Here is a 25,898-nt window from a genome sequence, read left to right as displayed (position 1 = left end):
TTTCAAAAGCTGTGATCTGCTCTAAAACACACACCCAGCTGGTGCTGCCAGGAGGGACCCAGCACAGCAGCTCACTGCATTCCCTGCGCTGCTGGGCACAGCTGGACTGGGAATTCTCAGGCTGTGGAACACCCAGACGGACATCACACTGTCCATTGCTCCACTGGGACAGTAACATTTTCAGAGGGCCCGGTCTAGCAAAGCTGTGGTGGGTCACATGCTTTTATTACTTGCATTTCTGTGAAATGTGCCAAAACGTTATCCTGCGTTCAGTTTGATGCTGTCTCCATTTTACCACTTGGAAAATAAATTAAGGTATCTGGAAGTGACCCCAAATGAATGCCTTCACAAAGGCAGCCTTGTTCTTCCCCAGCCAGACACAATGCTGGTTTGTTGTCCAGATGGAGGTTGCAGCTGGGACATCCACACGTGAGACCCCGTAGTGCAAACCCTGCTCTCAGTGCCTGGGTGGGGAGTGGGCACAGCCCCCTTTGAGCCAGTGCTTACAGTGCTTACCTGAGCACCAGGCTCCAGGTTTGCTGCGCAGCTCTGAACAAGAATTTTAGGAGCAGAGGATGTTTCATGGAGGCCTAAAATCATGCTAATGTGCATGAAACACCAGCAACTTTGCAACACTTATGGTTATACTACCCATTTACAAATATTAGAAGGCCACTTCTTCTTGGCTTGGGTGTAATTACTCAGGATGTCAAGTGTAGAATGAGGAGGAGCACAACAGATCCAGAGGACACATTCCCAACTCTCTTTGAGGGTAATGAAGGCAGAGAGCACCCTGCACCTTGACTGCTTGTTATTAATACTGTGGTAATTGCATACCCAGGGGAACAGTGGTTTGAATTATTGCAAAAGCTGTCATTGAGTGGCCTGGTTATTTAAAAAGAAAGACACCGGTGTGCTTCCGTGCCTCCTGTTACACAGGAAAACATTGTTGTATTTCTGGTTTTTGACTCGTCCTAGTAAACAGTGTTTCTGCTTCCTCCTGCTGCAAATGTGGGGCAATAGGACAAGGTGTAACAGATAATACCCACTTTTAGAGAACAAATTATTTATTATACCTTGTTATTTGTTCGATTTAATGAAAGTCTTGGTAGAAAAAACAAAACCAAAACAACAACAAACCAAACCACTCTACCAAGGTCCACTTGTAACAGCTCTGAAGTAATGATATGATTCATACCCATGGCCTGATTCTATCACTCTAGTATATACTTTTTTCAGTTGAGATACCTATCCTTACTAGTTTTATTTGCAGTCACTCAATCTAGATTTGTTTTAAGCCATTCCAATAACTCCATGAGCTTTACTGGGCTAATTTATGGCTTAAATTTCTGCAAAAGAAGACTCAAACCTTTCTGCCCTTGAGATTTCACAGTTTGTCAGCAGCAAACCAAATGACACTCATTACCACGTGCCATGTTGCCACATCAAAAAAACCCACAAGCCATGCAGCCACTTGGCAAAGCCTATCTACATTCCCTGTGCTGCTGTCAGCCTGGAAATGATATGGTGTGTTACCATATTCAGGGTAGATGTTTCATCAGATTAGTATTGCAACCACTAAAAACATTCTTGAACAAATTTGTGATTAGCCACGTGGTTTTATTATCCCTCTTGTCTCTGCCGCAGGAGGATACTGGGATTGGCAAATCCAGATTTACATCACTGTTTTTCTCTTCAGGTTGGCTACAGACTTGATGCTAATCAAGTCCTGTGTAATACTGACCAAGGGAATGTGGCCCATTTTGTTTAAAAAATCATACCCAAGACAAGATCTTACAATTTATTTTCTACATTATTTCTGCATGAATGTAAATAACAGGTTTACTTTCTTAGACTACAGGTTGCTTTTATGGTGAGTGTTCCCCTATCGTGTCATCTCTACCAGTAAGAATTAGTTCCTCAGAAGTCAATTAACTCCTGTGTCCAAACTCATGATCATCCAAAACCATAACCCCATGAGTTCTACAGAAGAAATTCTGAAGAAAAAAATCTTAAAATACAATCTATAATAATGGTTAGACTTTTGATTCATTGCCATCTTAGAGTTTCAGAAATATTTGTGGGCACTTGTTAAATCCAAACTTTTTCAGATCAAAAGGAACAACTCCAGAGCTGGTGTCTTTTGCCAATATCACTAATCTTTCCTTCCATACCAGCTTCATATTACATACAAAAATGGAATTCAATTTCTTCTATAGAAGATAAACTTCTCTTAGATACTAGTGTTAACATGCCTTGGAAACACTAGAGGTGACTATTTCTGCAGACACACCTTACTGAAGTATTTATTTCCATTCTGTGGAACATGTAAACCTCTGAATGCCCAAAACTGCATATTTTAACTAAACCTGACCACAGTGACTTTTTTTTTTTAAACACTAAAAATAGCCTGTATATTCTTTATACTTATAAAGTGCAAAGACTTAAGCAGAGAAACTGAGTCCTAGTTGTTACAGAGCAGACAGGAACCGTGGCTGATGTTGGTGCAGTTCCTGCTCTGCTCTAAACATCTCAGGTAACCATGAACAAGTCACCAAGGCCCAGATTCTCATGTGATGGGGAGATAGTAAATGACCACGATTTCATTCTGCTTCCTACCTGTAAAACAGCATGAGCAGCACAGACACTGTGAGAATGTGTGTATAAAAGTGAGAGATACCTGAGCTGTGTGTGATATGGACAGACCAGATGAACACCTAAATGCATGGATGTACACCTGGTTTTCTCTGTCAGTAAAGATGCCTCCAACAGTAAATGTATGTACAACAGGAAAATACAATTCAAAGCAAAAAAGCTCTCATTTAAAGAAAAATCAATGCCCTGAACAGGGAAACAGAAATACACTCAGGGGATTAGGAAATGCCATTCCTGTAACAAAAACCAGTCCCACTGTACTTGGCACTTTATGAACTTGATGTTGAAATGCACTTTTTAATTGTGCCTGTTAGTGAGAGTTGGGCACTTTTATTAGGAAGCATCAGGTACAGGCAATGATAAAGCCATGTGAGAATATGGATGCTCCTAAGCAGACATAAAGCAAATGCTCAGCTCTGGCAACAACAGCTTGTATATAGTTTCAGCTTCTGTGTGGTTCAGATGAGACCTAGATTAGATCTTTCACTCTTTCCCTAAACAGTTTGTTGTTCCTGTGTCTTGAGTTCTGCTAGAAATACACTGCCCTCATTCACATACATACTGTTATTAACAGACACGAGTAGCAATATTAATAAATACTGCAATTCTTTTTTATCTTTTACACATGTAATCATCTAGTTACATGAAATGTCAGATATTGTCCTCAGGGAAAACTGATTTAAATACAAAGTGCTTAAGACTGAGTATCACTAAAGTATAATTGAATGATACATAAAAATATATACTCTATTTCAATAAAGTTACTTGGTTTTGTCAACATAAAAGTGAGAAATACCCCATGAAATGACTAGCAAAGCTGCAGTATTGTGGATTCTGGATAAGAAAAATGTAGCACCTCAACGTAATACTTTGGTTATGGTGGAATTTAAGAAATCAAGCACCAAGAGAATACACTGTCATGAATTATTAATATAGTAGATAGTTTAACATGAGGTTCTTCTGGCAGGAGACAACTTTCATTGTCAGCTGCAGTCTTGCAACAGTCCATGGAAGTTCCATGACCTGCAGCCATCTGTGACTCATGCCATGCGTCACCCTATAAATACAGTCCTTCATTGCCTCACAAAGCTTGAGCCTGCTCAAATAAAACATTTCTTGCTACCTTTGTCTCCTATTCCCTGCCCCGTGAGTTGTATAAAACATTAGCACTTCATACTCATAATTCTTCTTTTGGAACAGTGATAGACCAGTTGTGCATATAAGAATTTGTAACAAAAGTCATTGCTATCTCTTATAAGAGATTATATATAGATATTGAAGAGATTATAATTAGTCATTTCTTGTCATAAGAGAAGGTTGTTCCTGAAGGATATTTTCCCCCATTCAGTAGAAGGTTGTCTTGGTCTGTGCAATAAGACAAAGAGCATTTTATTCAGTCTCAGTCTTCAAATCTTGCTCTGGTATAAACATTCCATGCAGGTCCAGATGCATTTTTACATCTACTGTGGCTCGTCCCAATTCTGTGAATGTTTTAGCATCCAAGACAAGTAGGAAGGGTGCGTTCTCTGGATCAGTCCTCACAACACAGGTCAGAACAACACCTGTGATGTACAAATGAAGAATTAGAAGCATATAATAGTTACACCAAGCAGGAAAGATAACACTGTCAGGAAACAGTTCTTATTCCCTGCGAGTTTTAGAATACTAAGTGCTTTTAGATCGAGTACTTTACTGAGAGTGCTCAAGAACTAATGGATGCTTCTCTTCTGTGCTTTCTGCTGGTCTGCCTGCAGTTCATTGGGAGGGAAAACAAGCAAACCAACACCAAACTGTTCCTGGTATTTTTGGGGCTCATCCTTTCAGCTGTTTGCCATTTGGCTTTGCAAGGGCTCAGCTGAGAGCAGAACTGGATGGAGATTACAGGAGTATTTGCAGTGCCATTGGTTCTCACTGGTAACATCACTGACTTCCCACTGTTGATAAATCCATCTCTGAGTGGCTCTCTGGAAAATCCTAAGCATTAGTTTTATTGTTTATGGCTCTGTTGAGACATTACGAAGCTGATTTTGGTCTATTGTTACTTTGGTTTTCTGTCTGCAGGAATAAAATGGCTGGTGCTAATTTTAATCTCCCAGTGGAAGCATGAACCCAGCTTTCTTGACTAAGAACAATAAAACTTGTAAGATTTAATACAAAACTCATGTAACCCCAGCTTTCGGAATGTTGTCGTTATTTTACCGTCATCCTCTTCTCTTGCATCAGGGCTGGGAACAAAGATGGGCTCTGATGGCCAGCAGTCCTCCCCTCCCCAGTGGAGCATTTCCTTTGTCTGGGTATTAAATTTTGCAATCTAAATTGTTGTGACCAGAAAAGAAAAATGTCAGTGACCCCAACAGTAGCTTTTTCCAAAGGTACAATGTGAACACACAGCTGGCAGGGGGCACCAATGCTAAGGGTTAAGGAGCAACAAGGCACAAGAAGGAAACACCTGGAAAATGTTAAATTTTGGAGTCATATTTAGTGGCTGCATAATCACACAACGTTCTTTTCATTTCGTTGGATTACGATTGCACCTTCCATTTATAGTTTACAAACACAGATCACGAGATCTTCAGTGTCAATAATGCCCTCACTCTACAGAGTCCAAGGCCCAGGACATTTAAGTCCTTGTGCCAATTCACTGAGATTCTGCAGTAGAGCAGAAAACATTTTCTAATCCTGTGAATTATTTTCCCTATTTCTCAAGGCCTCCTATTGTGCAGTAGGGTACCTATGCCAGAACCAAGGCTATTCATAGTGAGGGGTAAAGATTAAACCAGTGGGGCAGACACTGGAATTTACTGAAGGAGCAGAGTGTGGATTTTCATCTCACTGAGTGGCTAAACCAATTGCCAGAGGGGATGCCTGGCATTTTCAGTTCAATTCCATTAAGGCCTCTTCTCTACCCACACAGATGCAGTTCTATTCTTTTCCCTTTTGATCTTAAGCCAAAAAATATGTATACACAAAAGTGAAACTATTCTGATTAGTGGAGGGAGAATTTGGAAGAATTCTCTCGTCTAACTTCAAGATTACAGCAATTTCACTGACAGACTTTACCTTATTATATTGGATTATATGTGGATTATACGTGGTGGTTGTTGTGCTTGCATTCATTAAAGTGCAACTGATGTAAAAAAGAAAATCTCCTAACAGCATCTTTTGTTATGTTTAAGTCAATCAGGGATTATCTACACTGGAAATCACAAACTTGCAGATTTGTTTGAGCTTCTGTCAGATATGCTGCAATAAATTTTCTTGCATCATGCAGAAATCCAGCTTTATTTTGTAATCAGTTGTGGTAATTATATACAAGAACCAACAGTGACCTCAATTTGTGCTGCCTTGTAGTCACAGAACAAGAATTGTAAAGAGTGAGTTTGTCTGTATAACATTCTTACCTTCAAATATTAACACTAAAGACTGCCTCCTGAAAAGCTGCCATCATGCACAGGTAAACAAAGCATTTGCTACCCTCTAAGAGAGAACCAGCCAATAAAATATAAAGCTTTCTGAAAAATTAGATATTGTTTTAATATTTCAAGTTTATTAGGTAGCTTTGCAATATCTTATTTTTTTTAGTTAGGTTTTGAAAAGGAAAATAGTATTAAATATGTACATCTATCACTACTTCTTCCTACTCCCTCCTTTGTAGCTCTTGGCACATTACAGAAGGTTCAGCCCAATAGAGCAGAAAACTGAGGGTCTCAGTAACTATTCCAGAGACTTTGTGGGAATAGAAAGCTGGAGAGAGATGCCTGAGTTTATCAATACTTTATCAGGGAAATGCTACAACATGAGCTTACCCTCATAAGAATTCAGGCTTTTCGTGTTTCTTTGCATGTGATTGACACACAAATGGGAAAACACTGACTTTGTAAATGTTAATTATACCTTTGTAGGAATTGGACTCCACTGCACTTCCGTTGCAAAGACATACTTGTGTTTTTTGCCATTATAGTCATAGTTGATGCGAGGCAGTTCTATCCCTGGGTAAAATAAAGTTCAGGAGTTAGGAACAAGAAAAGAAAAATAACTGAAATGTACATTTGCATATAGCAATCATCAGGAAGTTCTGCCCTGTGGAAAACCCTGACACTGTTTAATAAAGATGTTGCATAGAGTTTGTATGTCTAAATTTCTAAGAAGCAGAAGATGGGTGTTAATATAATTAAGCCAGGGTTGTTAGTTCAAAAACTGATGATATTTCATTCTTAGGGATTCATTATACTGGAATTTATGAAGGTTTTTTTCGGTGTGGGTTTTTTTCTTTCTTCATAAATACATGACCTGAACAACTGAGATAAAACTGGAGGCTACCATTCTAAGACATTACTTTCACTTTAGCTAAATATATACTATTTGCATATTCCTGTTATTATCCCCTGAAAAAAGGTTAAAAATCCGCTTTTCAAGGCAAACATTATAAAATACAGTAAAAACTGAAGGTACTATTTATAACAGACCCATTTAACTAAAATGACTCTTGTAACAGGTAGATTTGCAAGCCCTATTAATAGATGTGACATCAGACTTGGGATCCTGTATTAACACAAAACTGATGTAACATCAGGCATTTAAATGTTCAGGGTCATGTATTACTGGATAGACCCAGAGGAAGGCAGTAAAGAAGAAAAAAATATACTGTCAATATCTACACTAAGCATGGTTATTAAAAGTGTCATTTCCCTTCGCTTTATAAAGATTTTCCATATATGAGCAGCTCTCAGGCATTATGAGAACACACTTCTGTGTGTGTAGGAGAATGTATTTGAGATCTGTATAATGGTCATGTCTCACCTTCACACAGTATTTCAGGTTGGCAGTAGATCCCATCTTTCTCCTTTACAGCAGTTGCAGTGGAGGGAATTGTGACTAAATTAGAACCTACTGCAGCGTCCTGAAAGAGATATACACTGAAAACCCTTGTGTCTGTTAGGATATGCTTCTAATTTAGATTTATCATCGTGTTTGATATTAATATAAACAATGTGGGGAGTAAACAAATAATCAGCTTTCAAGAAGATCCTTCTTATGGTGTTTATCTTGTAACATTGTGAGGTTTTCATGAGAAATCTTGTTATACTCATAGTATTTTAGTATATCATAGAATAATCATTTTGAATCACACTGAGTCCTTAGATACATGTGGCTATGTTCCAAAAGTACAACAAATTTGTGAATTAAATGAATGAAGATGGGTTTCAAAGAATTGGGTATCAAACTCCCACTAGAAGTCACCAATGTTAGGTTTTTGCACCTGCTAAAAATCAAGTGCAAAAATAGGTGTAATACACTCTTTAATGTGCTACTGCTGAATTCTTAAGGTTGCACAGGGTAGTTTGAACAGCTGGTGTGATCCAACACGTCCTTTGTCAGTGCTGCAGAGCTGTTTCTGAAACATGAACAAAGCAGCAAGATTCCAGGATGTAGAAAGAAAAAGTAATATCCATTCCAAAAGTATCAGGCAGAAACTTGCCCAAGTTGCTGGGCAGTATAAGATCTTCTGTGCAAACAATGATGTAAAATGATGTTTTAAATTAAACTGAAAGATAAAATCTTTTCTCTTCCTGGTGTATCTCACACTTAAATGAAATCTTCTTACTTTAATATAACCACTGCAATGGTTGGGAGCGTGTGTGTATTAAATGTAGGCTTCCAGTAAAGTGCAGTAAACAGATTGTGAAAAACCTCACACATGCCCTTGCAGCCAGCAGCCAAGGTGATATATCTGCTTGTATTTGATGGCATTTAACAAATAATCTCCCTGGTAAGAGAATGCCATGTTCCCAATAGCCCTGTTCTCCACAAGGGATGGTGTCAGCACCTGGATCCACGTAACTGTGCCCAGATGTTTGCTGCCATTTCTCACAATACGTACACAAAACAAACCTCCTGCCCATTTGGTGTATCCCAGAATCAGAAATTTGCACATAAAGGCTGGCAACTAGTAATTCACCCATTGATCACACTGATGTATTTGAAATTACTGATCAAAGAACACATTAAACAGCCATTTTCTTTCTACCTTGTCAAACTGCAGAGGAACGACAAATCGTTTGCAGGTCGGGATGGAGGTGAGCTTGGTGTTCTCTTCAAAGTCTTTATTCAAGTTTTTTAAATAGAACATGTCATATAAGCTATTGTCTGTATAGGAAATAATATCAAAAATAATGTGGCCATCCTCTTCATAAGCATTTACATGGTGGAAAAACACCATGGCATCAGTATAAAACTTGGTGGACACTTCCTTTTTAGTCTTCCTGTCTACAAAGTGAAACCAAGTCTGAAAGATAAAAAAATGTTATTGAAAACTGTTCATAGTCAGCAAATAGCTATTTAGAAAACTGTTTTCTAATGGTAACCATCACCATTCTAATCACTGTCTGTCTACTGAAGCACAGTAAGAGCTGGGGGTTTGCTGCTGGGAGATAAGAGGTTCCAACCTGAAGACCAAAAAATGATGGAATAAAATGAGTGTGGAAGAGCTTTAAGCTCCTTTTACTATTGCAAATTACTTTTGGGCTGGGCTGAGGATTGAAATTTTCCAGTAAAACCTGGAAAATCCCCTGCTCTCTTTTTAAGTTAAATAAATCTGCCTTGGTTGAGGGTCTCTGTACTGCTCTGTGCTGATGCCCTGTACCCCAGCAAGTCCCATTTATTGATGGCCAGAGCATCAATAAGTGGAAACATGGTCCTCAGAAAACAGGTTTTTTCCCTCAGTTGCCACAGTGAAAGACTCTCCTTTTGTTCAGTGCAGGCTGCTCCACCAATTTGGTTCTATCACATGCAATGCCCCCAGAGCAGATCTCATCCACAGCATTTTGTTTGGGCCAGGAGCAACTGAAAGTGTCTCAGGTGCTGGTGCAGGTTGGAATTTCTCTGCTAGAACACAGTATTTCTAACAGTACCTACTTTCTAAACTACCCTCTGTCTCAAGAGCTTCAGCATATTTATTTGTGAAATTTCTGGACATGGGAGATATTATTCAAAAAAAGACAACTTCTAAACAAACAGTGCAACGTGAAAGCCAAGGGTTTAAAAAAACAAGGGACTATTGAAATTAATGAACCAGATGACAACAGAACAGCATGGAAGAGGTCACTGGCCTGCCTGACTCCCTTGCTCAGCATCAGGAAGAATACCTTGTCATCCTTACTGAAGGCAAGGCAGGAAGCCCAGGTCACCCCTCGGATGTAAGCAGTTGCCATTTTGACAATATCCAGCCTGAAGGGCTGCTCTATGAAGATGATGTAATTTTCTGTGATTCCAAAGCTGTGGTAGTAGCTGGGGTGGAGCAGAGAGCGAGAAGGGATGGAGCAAACCACTTCCAGGTGTTTGAAACAAGATTTCTTCTTTTCTTGTTCTGAATATAAACAAAAACGGTCAAAAATTAAAATATATTTATAATAAGTTCCTATTCAAACTTGTGCTTGGGTTTCTCCCATGCATAGAAGAACAGGTTCCTCTCAGTTTTAGTTGCATTTTCCTGTTAAGAAAGTGGTTTGTTTACTACTGTATAATTAACATAGAAGTTTGCATCCCAGTGAAGCAACACAGTGAAATCACAATGCCAGATCCATTCAGGCAGAGCCCCCTTGTCTTGGGATTTGATTCCACTGGTTACTGCCTTCAGAATTTCCAGTATAGAGGAGAAAGGTGTTCACTTAAATCAGTAGCTTTTAAAAGGAGTTCAAATGTCCCCGTATTTTTTAACTGCTAAGGAGATGTTCCTGCTTGACCTGTATTGACTTTGTTTGAAATTACAGCTAGAAATTACAAACTGATCTTGCAGCTCTTGGAGGCCTCTTGATTGTTCAGCAAGGGCCAGGCATCCCATTAGCAGCTGATTTTAAACAACACCACACACACACAAAATATTATTTGAAGGAAATAAAGTAAGGGATTTGCTCTGTGAACAAAGGATGGTGTTTCAGCAAGGCCCAGTGTAAGCCAGGTTAGAGAGGAATTTGCTCTATATTAGGTATTATTTGCTTCCCTATCATCACAGTATCAGCATTTTGTGAGAATTTTTGTTTATGAAGAAATTAAAATTTACAACTTCCAATTATATATACTGCCCTATAGAGAAAATTGTTTTTCAAATCTTCATCTGAAAGTAAGGTCCTTCCTACTGAAATACCCTCTTTACACAGTACTCAGGATGGACCTTTGTAAGAGCACATGCCCAGACAGGCTAAGCAGTTAACACGAAGTTCACAATAAGTTGAAATTAAGAAAATGAACACCACTGGTTGCTAGATGAGCTGTATCACTCCTCCTTACCCTCAGAAGAAAAGAAATTGCTAACAAGTTTCTAGAAAATACCAATAAAAGAGATATCTTACCTGGCACCGAGGAAGGAATCTTAAATAGGACGTATTTTGTCCTCCCTTTATCAACTATTGAAGTGCCCATGTTGAAAATATTTCCAGCACTGTCATAGTGTGGATGAGAAGTTGCCACATTTACAGCTACGTATTTGTTGTAGTCAACCTGGAAAATGATACAATAAGAGGTCTGAGAGAAGTGTAAGAGAATTAAAATTGATCTCAGCTAACACCACAAATCCATCAGCTTTTTAACACTGGTACCCTTTAATGGCACCCCATTTTCAAACAATCTTGAAATTTAAATATTTAAACCAAATGGCTTGTGTCAAATCATTTCCTAATTCAAGGCTAAAACTAAGTTACAGAATCTGAATTACAGTCACCCCTCCCTTGCAGCCACATAACACCAGGGGAGGATCAGCTGAAGAAATTCCTGTGTGAATTCCCATTTCACCCTGGAATCAGTTTATTTAACAGGGCTGTGGGTCTGGCAACCTGCTGGAGCAAAAAGATTTCTGTTTGATTTAAATTTTGGAAGCTGCACTCAAACTGTACTGCGTGCTAGAAAAAACCTCATTGTATATTTCCATATATCAAGGTTCCATTTGGATAATTAAGTAATATCTTGCATAAGGTTCTTGAAAAGTAGTCATATAACTGACCTACTGACTTGATAATTATGTAAATAATTTTATAACTGAGATACATAATAATGGCAATCATTCAAAATAATCATGTGATTGTGGTATTATTCCTGCAACCTTGCTAGATTATGTACAAGTGAACTTGCCCAAAGCCCCACTTTTCCCAAACCACATGGGATTTAAATTTGATTTCAGGAGTCCTTGAAAGATCTGGTACCTTCACTATTTCACTTTGCCACGATTTCAAAAGTAAGGCAACAGTAGAAGAAAAATATTTTGTGTCCTGCATGTGTTCAAGGATCCTTATCAGTCAGCCTGAAACTTTATACACTAGCAGACAAGGAACTAAAAGGACAGACAGAGGTTTATACCTTGTCCAACGTCTCCAGAGTCTGTGGATTAATTTTCCTGATGAAGTTGGTCTCGCTGGTAGCATAAAAATCATCCCCAGCTTTCATAATGTTGATCAGGCAGTTGTCTGTGAACTCAGGAATGGTGTGAGACAAATAGCAGAATGCCCTGTACAGAGGGAAATTCCCAATGGGTTCGTTAGGGCTGGAAGCTGGAGCTGCTTTCCCCTGCACAGAGCACAAGTCACCCGGGCAGTGTGACCTGGGGCTGTCTCTCCTTGCTGTGCCCTCTCCTGGCAGCTCCCACACTGCCTCGGTGGAAAGGGTGGAAAGGCAAAGGAGATGGACTTCTCCAATGCCCTTGGCCTGGGGGAGGGTTAAGGGCACGCAAGCAAATGTTTTTCCATGCACAAATGGGCATCCAGGCCCATTCCTGCTGTCAGCTCTAGCACATGCACTGCTTTAGCAGGATGGGCTAATTACACACTCTCCTGTGCCTACCTTGGGAAAATTTGGCCTAGCAGTTCCTACCTAAAAGCTGGATGGTTTTTCAGTGTATGCCTTCATAAATAGATAGTCATATACTCCCTGAAGGAATATTTTTGTTCCCAGTGTCATCCCATATCACAATTATGATTTCAAAGATCAAACTTCACACATGGGCTCCAAAGCCTTTCTTATAAGTGTAGGATTTTATCATAGTCCCTGGAAGCCAAGACAAAGTTGCTTATATCCCTTTTGAACTTAAAATGCCAGTTACTCTATTAGTGCTGGAAGAGGGAAGAAAATCATCTGATCTCAGGGGAACGACTTGCAACATTATCAGCTGTTCTGCAAGAACTGTTCCTGCATGTTTTCTTACCAAATATCACTTCAAGGTTCAGCCAGGAAGTACAGAGGGGTGAGCTATTGGCATTTGTTAGGGAATACCTACAGCCAATCTTACAAGACCAAGGATAACATGATGGCTCACACCTCGCCTCTCAGCTTTACTCAAAAAGCTTTTCTGATTTTTGCAGTTATTGATGCTTCTCTTCTTTTTGTTGAATAGACTTTGCATTAATTCCTTCCCCATCTCTTAGTCCTGGGCAGGGCTAAGGGTTGGGCTTGATGACCTTTGTGGGCCCCTTCCAACTCAGCACATTCTGTGATTCTGTGATCTTTTCCTCTCTTGCTGCTTCTCCCCTTACAGTATCGTAAGTTTTGCGAAAAGCACGAGAAAGAAAATGTTTGTTTTTTACAGAATCTGTTTGCGCTGAGTGAACAAACCAGCCAACACTGGTGACAAAATCAATTTACAGTGTTTGCCTTAGGCTAATCCACAGAGGCCTTCTCAATATTTAGTAACTGTAAATTTGCCGAACCAATTTTATTACAGATGTGTCAGGGTAAACAGGGAGAGAAGTAAACAGAAGAATCTTGTTGGGGAAAGCATTGCTTACTTGGCAAATATGTTTTTACACGGATCTGGATAAGCCATAGTGCCAAACTCAGACACCACGATTCTGTTTGCTTCTATGTTGCAGTTGTACGTGTCGCTTCGGAGGTACTTACTTCTGTAGTAAACTTCACCTGAGGAACAACAAACAGGCTTCCATCACATTTTAGACTTAGATCTTCAGAAAATTAGCAAATCAGGTAAAGCCAAAGTTTCTCAAGCAGCTGTCCTTTAGCCAACAACAGTTTGGAACAAAACCAACAATGCCCCTAACTCCCTGTTTTGAAAGGCTTTGTGGCTGCTGAGATGGGTAGCAATTTGTCAAGATTCTCTGACTCCCAACACTTTTGGGCAGTACTGGGGGACTTCTGAGGGGAAAGGAGGGATTTGGATAAATTGTTCCAGTAAAATAAAACACTGTGCAAAAATGATTAATTATACAGTCCATGTACTGATGTGATAAATCTCCTCTTTTGGCAAAATCGAGTTATGAGAGAGTAACAAATTGCTTGAAGGAATCAATGTCTGCCCTAAAATATTTAATGGCCCCCTACACTTGAACTAAGTGAGCTCTGTTTGTTTTAGATAATTAAAACATACTGGCAATTTAAAAAAAAAACATTTATTTATAGGTTATTTTGTTAAGGATATAGATCTGGACAGGCAAGGAGATCCTGCAGTTGCATTAAATGCATTAAATGCTTCCAATCACAGAAATGAAAACTAAACAGTGAGCACTAGGATTGGAGGATGGCAGGAGTAAATACCATTTTTTTTTTATAGACATATACTTTTTGCCACAAGAATCTAGGTGTAAACCATCCTGCCTCACACTGTAAAACAGCTGAATGAATGAAAAATGCTCTAACTGAAAACAAAAAAATGCAATTACTTAGGATAGAGGAGCTGCCTGTTTTCCCCCATAAAGATGACAAGCAGGAGGATGGACTGTAGGGGTGTCAAATATACCTAAGTGAGGTTTGATGTGTGAAGTGACACAGTGGCCCAGTTACTCTGCTGGCAGCTGTTATAGCTGCAACCAAATCCCCAAAGGGGAATGTTAGTCTTCCCTTAAATTAGGCTGCTCATCCACAACAGAAAATCTCCAGATATTACAGGGCTGATCCATTTTAAAACAGCAGAGGTTTTCTTGCTCTGGATGGAAGGGAAAGGCTGCCCTGCAGTGACCTGCCCAGAGCTGGTTTTGTGCTGTCAACACTGAACTTTGGCACTCTTGAAAAAAGGATAATATAACATCTCCCTGATAACAGCCCTGCAGAGACACTCCTGCTGCAGACAGGGAGGTGGGAGGGTGCTTGGAAAGACCTTCCCCACAGCAGTTCCCACACAAGCCACGCCGCAGAAAAAACCTCAAACACTCTAATCCAGCTCAAAACAGAATTAGCAACGTAAGGCACCAAAATATGGGGGCTGGAGCTGTTTTTAGTGTCATGTGCAACAACTCACCATTTTTAAATGTAAAGCTGTGCAGCAGAGCCAAGCCATCAAACCAGTGGTTGTACTTGCTGTCCCCTATGGTGTGCATCCCTGGGCCATTCCGGAGAAGGATCCCTTGCAACCAAGTGGGCAGCTGACCTAGAAACAGCAAGGAGTTACCAGTATCCATTCATTTAGGGGAGGGGCCTATTCCAGGACAGTTTTCCTAAGGGCTACACAGACTACTGGTGTTAAGATTTGCAGTACCACACAATTATGTTGGAGTTTGGGGTCACTAAAATTTCCTTGCTCAAAAATGCAGCATTCTGCATGACTCTATTGTTATATGAGATTACTATAAGAAGATGAGATTGCTGGAGTGTAATTTGTTAATTATCAGGAAGCAAATAAAGTTGGACCTTTCTTTGCTGCACTCAGATTTTACAGTGATACATTTCAACCCTTTTATTCGTGCCAGGAAAAGCTACAGCTTATCAGAAATAAACATATTTTATGGGTTAGATGACTTGCACTGGCCTCCAGTATATCAATTTAGACTTCAGGCTAAATTAATTCCAGTAAAAATCCCATTAATTAAATTACACAGCATAATGTAGTGTCATTTTGGGAGTGCTTCTGTGACATTGGTCATAATGTGGTGCTTTGTACACAAATAAAGTGTAGGAATATTATACTGAAAATATGTAAGTACTGTTGAGCTTTCAATCAGAAATGTTCCTCATCAAATCTCTGCAAGAAAAATATTACCTACCATTTGACTCACAGAATGACAACAATTAAAGAATGTCATTGGGGTTAAAGAGATGAACAAAAGCATGGCATATATGAAATGAAAAGCCTCACTTGTTTCTCTTTGTGTATGCCTCCTGAGGGAACATTTAAAATTACATACTGCTCCTCCACACAGTTAGAATCATAGATTCATAGAATAGTTTGGGTTGGAAGGGACCTTAATTAGTTCCACCCCCCTGCCTTGGGCAGGGGCACCTTCCCCTAGAGCAGGTTGCTCAAAGCCCCATCCAGCCTGGCCTTGAACAACTCCAGGGACTGGGCAGCCATCACCCATCATTAGGGCATAACTTCATCAGGGTCACAGTTCTGGAATACATGAGGAAGATAAAAAATTGTTGACACAACAGATGAAGAATTTTTTTTTCTCCTTTTTTTTTTTTTTTTTCCCCTACAAGACCCTGGAAAACCAAATCTTACTTCCCTCTCTAACATAAGAAGTTCCAAAGCAACAATTATAGTACTTTTTTTGTGTATGATGAACCTGAGTAACTAAAAATAGCTGGTGGGAAGACAGTGAAGAAATCACCAGTTAGCAAAAGAAAAAAAATCCTTCAGAGAGAATAGCATTATGAGCTTCAGAAAGTACATATTCAAAATAAATCCATGATTTTCATTTGGTTGACTACTGAACATTAACTGCTGCACAAGTTGAGTCTTTTTACGTGCCTAAAACACAAATGTTTTTCTTCTTGCCACTTCCCTTTCTATACTTCCTGTTATCTGGCAGTAGCAGGTTGAAGCTTTGCTATTTCTCCCATATTATGGGCAATTCAGGCAACATCTTGCAGCTATTAGGGCTAAAAATTTTGTTTAGAGATTATTCCCGTGTATTAGAGTAATGATGCTCAAAAAGTTTCAGGACAGGCCAATAAAATAATTTTGCTGGAAGAGATAAACAGGGGGAAAAGAGGATCTTCGTTTTAAGGCACTGTGGATTTAATACAGCTTCTGAAACTTCTGGAGCAATTCAGTGTAGTTTCTGGCATATTTTCAGTATGGAAAACATGGAGCAAAGGGTCAGCTAGTGAGGTTTTCAGATGAAAATTCATCTTAGTGGGAATTAACCATTTCACACTTGGTACCAATCACTTTGTAAATCACACTTGGTACCAGTGAGCAGCCTAAAGTGTTATATTCCTTTAAAAATCTGGACTTTATTCTTTTCCCTACCATGTGAGGACACAACAGTGACACAGGGCCCTCAAATATTTGGATATTTATTAACTATTGTAGCAACAGAGTCTCAGACATGGCTGTACATGGCTCCCATGGAGAGCATGGGTTAAGTTGCAGCTGATCTTAAAAGTACATGTTTATATTTACAGTGTACATATTGAGTAACAAGGAGCCAAAATACTGGCAGAGCTCAGGACTAGCAAAATATTTAAAGAGGTCAAGGTTCTCTATGAGTTTTCTTTAGCGATGAAATTTTATATATAGGAATATTTCATATATATAACTTTATTTTCTGAAATATGCAGTCTTTGTTCAAATAAACTATTGCATAATAGAGATCAGATCTGATAAATGGTTTGTTTGCAAACAACTTCAAATGTTTCAATAAGTAGTTATCTTGAGGGAAAAAATAATTGAAAGGCATAAATCCATAAAGGCATAAAATAATTGAAAGGCCATTATAGCAAAGCACTTCGTCTGACTTAACACAAAATCGTTTCCCATTCAGCCACCAAACTGAACAACAACGAAGTCGTGCAAGTTTTAATAGTCATCTTTTTAAGTGTTGTACTTGGGAAGTGACTTTACAATCAGTGTAAGAGTCCTTACATTTTTGGACTACATATCGCAAACAATACAGCAGAGATTTACTAAACAGGGGTTCTCGGCAACGAACCTCTTCTGTAGCTGTAGCAAAAAAAGTCTTCTGTAAAGTAAAAGAAACCAGGAAAAATAACAGGCTGGTCAAGGGTTCCTCCCTAGAGAGTCACTTTAAACTTCCGCTGAGGGAAACTCCTCAGTTTTTACTGGATTAACTTCTCAACCCTCTTTTTAACGCTGCCCGGTGGCAGCCAGTGCTGCTGCCTGGCTACTTGATGCCGAGCCCGAATTTTCGGGAGCCCCCCCAGGAGCCCGGGCAGAGTGGGAGCGGACAGAGGGAGGGGAGGGAAGAGTCCCAGAGAAAGAAAGCGAAAGCCTGAGCAGCGCCATGGAGGAGGGAGCGGCCGAGCTTAAACCCCGCTCTCGTCCCTCACCACCAACTTCAGTGAGCCCTGTTCAAACAGACTTCTGAAAAGTACACAGAATTGCCCCTGAAGTGAGAAAAAGCCCCCAGCAGGGTCACAAACATTATCTGAGATCAGTCCTTTAAACAAAATTCCCTCACGTATCTCCCTCTCCCGGTTTCCCTTTCCAGCGCCTTGGGGTGAACAAGTGTCGCAGTTTTTACGGGTTGGAAAACACCAAAACAGCGGCGCGTTTTAGAACAGATTCTCCTTCACTTACCCCGCACCTCGGCCTTTATGGGCTCTGGGTGTTCTTCTTTATTGCCGCCGTACAGCGCTTCCATCGCCGATGACATTCCCTGTCCCTGCCGTGCCCGGCGCTCCGGCAGCCGCCGTGCTTCCCCCTCTGTCTGGGCTCAGAACAGCTTTTTCCTGTTACATATAAAGATAAGGTCAAAGTGCAACGCGGGCCGGTGGCTTATAGATTGCCAATTTATAATAGCTGATCTTTAATCCCTTGCACACACACCGTAATTCTTGCACGTTCGCATGAAAATTAACTCTTTGACCGGTTGAAAGGGGAAAGTGAGAAAAACGTACCTCGCCTGTGTGCTCCCGGGAATGGGGCTGAGGCACAGCCGGGCACGGGCAGGGTGGATAAAACACCCCTGCGGCTTTGCAGGGCAATGATGGACGCTGGCGAGGCATGCTTGTCCTGTTCGGCGGGTAGGGAGAGGAAAGGAAAAACATCTCCCCACTGGCCTGGTTTTGGCTCTTTGGGAGTGACAAACACTTCACAGCAGGGGATCATCCTTTCATTTTGTGGATTTTAACTGGGCTATTCTATGAGTTAACAAATTATCATCGCTGGGCAGTCACGGGCTGTATTTCTTAACATCCAAGCTGCTCCAGAGTCAGCTGAGTGGCACATCTTTGAATTAAATATCTCTTCACAAATAGTCACTCTACCATATTCACCCATGTGTGACCTGAAACCACTCTGAAAGTATGGCAGGATTCATTTAAATTAAGGCAGATTTTTAACTTCATGCTTTTGTTTCTAGATAAGGTACTTAACCGAGTCCAATGTTGTTAATTTTAAAATCCTCTGGGAAGAGAATTATTTCAATATAAAGCATGTGATTGCAGAGCAAATCATAGGCTCCATTGACCATGAAGGATGAAGAGATTCTTTGCACAATTATATATTATGCAATTTCCTATGGGGTTACCCTAAAATCTGATTTTGTCAGCTTAATCACCATTGTTCCCAAAATGTTTTAACATCACTTCTTAAAGCTGACTGAGCTCTTAGAAATATACGTATTTATTTTATTCAAAACACAATTTGTGCCACAGACTGCTCTGATACACTCATTATATATTGTTCTCCTAACCCACTGCCTGTCCAATGGCTGATCTTCACTCCAGGGGATCACCAGGACAACGTCTTGGTCCATCTTTGGAAAGCACTGAAGGAGCAGGAGATAACAAAATAAGAAACAAGATTAAAAAAGAAAATATAAGACCTTGTTGGAATTAGGAATATTAATAAACAGCAGGAATGAACCAGAAGGCTGTAGGAGAGGAAGAGCACTAAAATCCACATATGCAGATACATACACATAAATGCACATGTACACTATATATGTGCAAGTGGGGATTTGCATATGTGTGAGAGAAAGAGTGTGTGTGCATTGAGATGTTGACTTACTTTATACACAAAGTCAAGTAAGGGATTTTTCAGCAGTGTTAGAGACTGAAAAGGATCTGGCAAAAAACCAGAGCTGCCCAACTCTGCTTTCCCTAAGCCATGAGGACATTTTCTCTGTCCACGATGTTCTGGTTTGCTTTAATGTGTTCATTATCCTCCTCCATTGCTGTGTGCAGCTCTTGATGCTGCAGTTTTCATTATCTGACCTGGGAGTTGTCTTATCTGTAGTGGTATTAAGATTTCCATAGAGCAAGCAAGAAATAAAAAGATTAATTCAAACCTCTTTTGCCTTCTCCACCATGACTGTTCATGTAGTTTAAAGGTCAGCCAAGTTGAGATAGTTGGAAACCTGTTAAATGTTTGGGTGGAAGAACAAGGAGCTAGAGATATTCAACAACTTCTGAAATCAATCTAAATGTGTTTGCTAGCTAATTTCAAATGTCTATGCCTGAAAGTGTTGTCTCATATTTTGTACAACTTAAATAAGGAAGCTTTGCAGAGTTCATTTTTCCTGCTTGTTAGTAAAAGATACATCATTTACCAACAAAACACTTTTGTTGTTGTTGTTTTCCTCACATAAATGACAAATAAGCAGTTTAGTAAGGTATAGAGAGATGAATTTTCTTGCCAACTGTGTCATTTCCCCCTTTCTACATTGAAATGGAGAAATATCAAAGCACTGATTTACAATTATATGTAATTATCACCAGCAGATGTGGATCAGGTGACTTGTCTAATTTTATTAATTCACAGCGTTTCTTCTTGTTGCAAACCCCTTTGACTATAAAACTTCCCCCAACCAAATCTGGCCTTTCTCTCCAGTTTCCTCTCTCTATTCACCCCTCATGGCAACATTTTTGAAGTCATCAGCTCCCCACCAAGGGCGGGTTTGCTTCACTGTGTTTCTTTCTGCTCTAAACAACTTGTGGTGAAGGCTACAAGCTGTTTCCTCTTCACTTCTTTCTCACTTTCACTTCCCTCCAGTCTCTGAGTGCCTTGAGCTTCTCTCCCGAACTTTAAAAGTGCCATGAAGACATTTTTGGAGCAAAGAATTACCCTGCCCAGCACCAGTCTGGTGGTACTTCCCAGGGACAGCAAAGCTGGTCGACCACATTTCTGGTACAAGGATGTCACTGCTGCGTGCCACCTTTGTACTTTTGGTTCACTTAACAAGAAGCAAATCATTGCCTTAAAAATCACTCAGACACCAATATAATTCCTTATCTCTATAGTACTTAATTTATTTTAATCTTCTGCTTGTAAAGTCTGAGTTCTAATTAAAGCCCATTAACAAAGGTCAAATTGACTTGACGAATACGACTTTCAGCGCTGCTAAGAACTTTCAACTACAACTGTTATCTCCTACTACCAAATAAAATTCCAACAGCAAACCTGATATGAACTCAGGAGTTGTTCTTGCTGAAATCACACTGATTGCTATCTCATCTGCTGGAGACACAAGCTCTTATCTTTGTTAAATATTGTTTTATTGACATGATCTCATTTCACAAAACTACCACCAGATAATTTAGTAATGTGTCTCTTGCACTGTCCCAATACAATTGCAAACACAAATGACTAATACAGTTTGTTCAAATTTAAATAACAATAGTTTCCATATATTATTTCGACCAGATTGTATTTGGATCAATACACTTTTGATCATACACTATTTTGATCAGTATTGTTTGGACCAAAATAACTATTTTTGTGATATTTTAATGTCCTCGATGAGATTTTTAATTTTTTTTGGGGGGGGGGATTTTTGTGAGATTTCACAATTTCTTTGGTAAAAATATTATATTCTTTTATATACAGTCATAGTTTTAATACATATCACCACAATACTGATTTGTTCATTAAAATAAAAGTATAATGTAACTTAGTGTTAAAACTCTTTAAGTGCTTAGGCACAGAACTACTGGCCTACTCACACTAGATTTCAACCAAGCTGAGCCTGCCCAGTGATCATAATGCCCAAATACTTAAACACTAGAGAGTAAAACAAATAAACAGCCACATAAACTTCCTCACTGTAAGGCTTCTATAACCTTATCTGCACCTTTCAACATCCCAAGAGGATTTCCATGATTTAATATGTGATATTACACAGTTCAGTCGCGTGTTCTCAAGTGGGCAGAATGACAATGTGAAGGCTGGCATTCACTTCCAGGGCTGAAGGTGTAGAAATGGGGTCACAGGCGTGTGTGCAGGGACAGAATTAATGTTGCTACACACTGTCCTACCTTGTGGCCTCCTGTACAACTTCGGGGGAACATAAATTAAAACTCTAAAGAGCTTCTTTCTGGTTTTAGTCAGGTGGCAGCTGAGTGTAGAGGGCTTAACACAAAAATGGTGAAGCTGCTGGACCTCCAGTCTTCTCATTATGGGGATTGTGAAGCTCATCTTTTTTCTAAGGTGTTGGATGTCTGCTGATAAGAGATATTATTAATGAATCCTTGAAATACAGCTTTTTTTCTTTCTGGTTTCACGTCCTGTAAGCTCAGAAATAGCTCACAACAAGCAGAAGAAAAATGTGAAACAAAATTAAATGAAGAGGTGGAAGCTGGAATGGCTTACAAATCTTATGGAAAAGGGAGATTTCCAATCTACAGAAATATGGAGAGTTGGCAGATGACACCAGTGAAAGTTGTGATGCCAGAAAACTCAGATCCAAGCAAATTGTTTTTGTGTCTCTGTGTGTGCTAGGCAAAGTTCAGTCTATTTGTATCCAGCAGTTAATGTTTTACTCAAAGAGGGCACCTTTAATGATTTGAACAGTTCTCTAATTAAGATATTAAGGCAATGGCACATGTAATTTGTGCCACTTAGTCAAACATGATCACAAGGATGCAGGAGGTGTCATCAGGTTCTTCACGTAGTTCTGCTCCTTTCTGCTGAACTCAAGGCTAACCTTGGCCATCAATAACTCCAGCTCACTCCAGGGCACACTTAGCCCTCTTTTCCTACTAGTCAAAGTTCTGCTGTGGAAAGCAATAACAAATGGGAATGAGCTGGGAAAGAGGCAGGTATTGAGGCATCAGCTGTATGGCAGCTGAGGAAAGTCCAGCTACAGACCAAAGGCAGTATTAGATGCTTCCAAAGGAAAAGATCCTCAGGGACTTATCCAGGGGATGTTTGTGCCAGAAGGTAACCATACCCATCCTATAAACAGAAATTATGTCCAACCCAACAGCTCCTGAATGCAATCCTGCTTATCTTCATCCTGACCCCATCCTGCCAGGCATGAGCGTCTAATTTAATTATTGCGCCCTATATGAGATAAGAATTGTTTTCCCTGTTTTTATAAACAAGATACCATCAAAATTGCAACTTGGCACGGCTCACTGGTAAGTTCAGTGTGTTGCCTCATGGAAAATTAAACAGTGGAAGCAACAACAAGGCCAAACCCTTTTCAGTGAGCAAATAACCAGATCTCCCCATCAGGACAAGCAGCACAGGAGAGCAGCAAGGAAGGAAGGGGGATTGTGACCCACCTTCTTAAACTAATTGGCAGATGGGCATTTTTAAAGCCAGTTGAGGAGAGAAAAGGTGTAGGTGTACCTAGGGGCTTTTCTCCATCCCTTTCTGGACAGTCTGCTCAGGTCTCAGTTATTACCTATTCAGGTAATAACGTTCTTCACACTGAAGAACTTTACGTGACACAGTAAAATGGACTATTCATGATTTTAACTTATTGATATACCTGAAAATAGTCTTTTTTCTACCTTAAAGCCAAAGAAATGTAAATCAGGTTTCCATTCTTATGTTTATTCAATTAATAGAACAAAGATCTATTTCTATTCCTGATAAAATCTATACATTACATTCAGTAATACTCAGGAATGTAAAGATGGTAATATCCACTTATAGAGAGTAAATTTACTTGCTCTTCCTCAAGGCAAATGAACAACAGCCAAAATGTGTGATTTATTCCTTCCCACTGGCAGCTCTTCACTTCCTTAATTCTTCAGTCTAGTACTTTCTGGCCTCTGCTATGGGTTGTGGAGCTCTTCTGCAGCGCTGCAGTGCCCTTTGGAATCACGGGAGGTTCTCAGGCTGTCATGGTGCAGATAATCTGCACTAGGGTACAGAACAGGAGCACCCTGGAGCCAGTGGGGGCACCTTACCTGTCCCCCTTGGCTGCACACCCAGCTCTCTGCTAGCCCAGTGAAACTCTGGAACTGATTTTTCCTCAGGTCTGGGGCACTGAAGTTTGGACACAGAAACGTCTTTTGAGCGAGACGTGTTGTCCTGACAGCTTCAGTTGTCGTGGAGAAATGTGCAGCTGGATTCAGGGTGCCCTGAGCTATTGGCTGTGTTGAACAAGAATTCAGGCTTGTGCTTTTCAAAAGTTGCAATTAGGCTTGATGCCTCATTTGGGGCATGAAAGGCTGATTTGAGGAGGTGTCAAGGTAATCCTACTGCCCCTACACGTGTTAGTAAGTGTTGTGTGTGCTCATCTCCTGGGCCCTAAGAATTTTGGCTTATACAGTTAAACTTTCCAAATGCCATGTAAGTTATATATATAAACTTAGATTAAAAAGAAAGAAATCAGGGATTAGGAGTACTTTGAGCTGGTTTTAAGGGGCTCAGTTTCAGGAGCATTGAACAGCACCTAGAAGGCTCCTTTAGAGAATTTCAGTGTAGGCCACCAATTTTTTTTAACACCTAATAACTTTTACAGCATTGCAAATAAAATATGCTTCAGATTTCTTTCACCTCGACAGCTTCTACTTAAAACAACAACAAAAAGTTAATAAACCTCGAAGGATCCATTTGAAAACCAGGAGTAAATAATTCATCATTGTCAATTGTGATGTTTTATATAGCACAAGGCCTTTCTGAAGAAACTTTCCCTCGATTGCCACTCCTGAGGGCAAGTTAGGGCTGTGTAAGAGATCTGCAGGGCCCCCTAAAACACTTCTGAGAAAAAATGAAAGTCTTATTCCAACAGACTCAAGAGAGCTCACAAACAAAGGAGCCATTCAAAGCTTTATCGCAGCTTGGAGTGAGGGTGTGAAGATATTGAGAAAACTATTTAAAAAAGAAAGTCTTTCTGTTGAGCAAGAATGCAAAAGGCAGGTTTCCCACAAGAAGGTAAGTTCAAGGAGCACAGTCTACTTGACATCCAGTCATTTTTCACTTATGAGTGAAAAGGCTTTCAGAATTTTCTCTCCTCCCGAACACCCTAATTTTCATGCCTAAAAGTGGTATTTTCTTTTCGTGTAAATGCTTCTCTCTTTCTTGTGGTAAACAGAATAAACTGACAGACTGCTCTACTGGCACTAAAATATATGAAGTCAACAAACTGCAAAAGGAGGGAAATTGTCTTTCTTGCACTCTCCATCTGCTACAGGCAGCTGAAGAGTTACTTATAGCAACCGTAGATTAGGAAAAAAATGCACATTGCTATAGAAATTGCCAACAGTAGACTCACTTGGAGAGCTTGGCTTTATTTGTAGACATTTCCAAACATGATTTGTTCTTTTTCAGGGCCTGTTTCAAAATCTGTTGAAGCCAGAGACAAGACTTCCATTAATTTCAATGGCTTTGGAGCAGATTCCCAGAGGACAGCCTGTGGCACCCCCCAGCTCTGGCATTTTTAGCAGTATGTCCATGTAGTCAAACTTCCAGTTGCAGAGGGAGAGCTGGATGATGCTACAGAACACTTTCCTCACAGAAGTGAGCCAAAGGCACCCACTGGGAATGCACAGGCTGTGTCACTAAGCCTGATATGTTTGAGTCTCCTCCCTCACACCTGTGCTTGCAGGAATGGGCTGTGTTTCTCATATCTTGAAGGCCAAAGTAGGGGCTGGCTGCCAGCTTCTGCAGAGCCTGGCAGGTCAGCAGGGCCCCAGAAGAAGCAAAGACTCTGAAGAAAATGTCATGCAAATATACAGTGGCCAATGGACTGAACAGCAGGTGCCCCCAGCTCTGCCTGCTGCAGCAGCTTGGATGTAAAACGGTGGGGTTGGGGGTTCCCAAACTGATGCCTGGGAAGTTTTGTATGTGGCCCAAAAGGGATTCCTAAATTGTAGACATTCCCAGCAAAACTAGCTGATAATCATAGTTACATGGTCTCTTCCAGGAAGGGGATGGGTGTCTGGGCCAGATCCATCAGATAATTAAAATATGGGTTGGCCTTCTCCTGAGCAGGGAAACCCAGTTGGAATAGTCACATCTCAGCTGCTCCATAAGCTCTCCCTATAATCAGTCATTAATTCATGTGGGATCTGCTCCAGTGGTTCCACAACTGAAGTCTTGATTCGCAGGTGTGGTGAGAAAGAAAACATCCAGAACAGTGTCTATGGAGGCATCATAGTGCATTTTC

General features: G+C 40.2%; 1 protein-coding gene across 2 annotated transcripts; it reads right to left on the bottom strand.

The window, feature by feature from the left end:
* Window positions 1-1,787: 1,787 nt before the first annotated feature.
* BCO1 (beta-carotene oxygenase 1) lies at window positions 1,788-18,310 on the bottom strand. 2 transcript variants are annotated; one of them, XM_064670947.1, is made up of 11 exons: window positions 18,131-18,310; window positions 14,888-15,016; window positions 13,425-13,554; window positions 12,004-12,151; window positions 11,004-11,151; window positions 9,801-10,021; window positions 8,684-8,941; window positions 7,456-7,555; window positions 6,550-6,644; window positions 4,855-4,966; window positions 1,788-4,217 (listed from the first exon to the last, which is right to left on the bottom strand). In XM_064670947.1, exons 1-11 carry the CDS (start codon window positions 18,204-18,206, stop codon window positions 4,045-4,047), a joined length of 1,590 nt encoding a protein of 529 aa, XP_064527017.1. In that variant the 5' UTR covers window positions 18,207-18,310; the 3' UTR covers window positions 1,788-4,044. The 2 variants fall into 2 exon arrangements, with proteins under 2 accessions (XP_064527017.1, XP_064527018.1); XM_064670948.1 differs by lacking the exon at window positions 4,855-4,966 and having other exon boundaries at window positions 4,027-4,217; window positions 18,131-18,282.
* Between the last annotated feature and the right edge of the window lie 7,588 nt (window positions 18,311-25,898).

This window comes from Pseudopipra pipra, chromosome 14 (genome assembly GCF_036250125.1).
Source record: "Pseudopipra pipra isolate bDixPip1 chromosome 14, bDixPip1.hap1, whole genome shotgun sequence".
In the NCBI taxonomy this organism is placed as follows: domain Eukaryota; kingdom Metazoa; phylum Chordata; class Aves; order Passeriformes; family Pipridae; genus Pseudopipra; species Pseudopipra pipra.
Note: the sequence above shows the minus strand (reverse complement) of the source record. Positions and strands in the feature narration are given on the sequence as shown.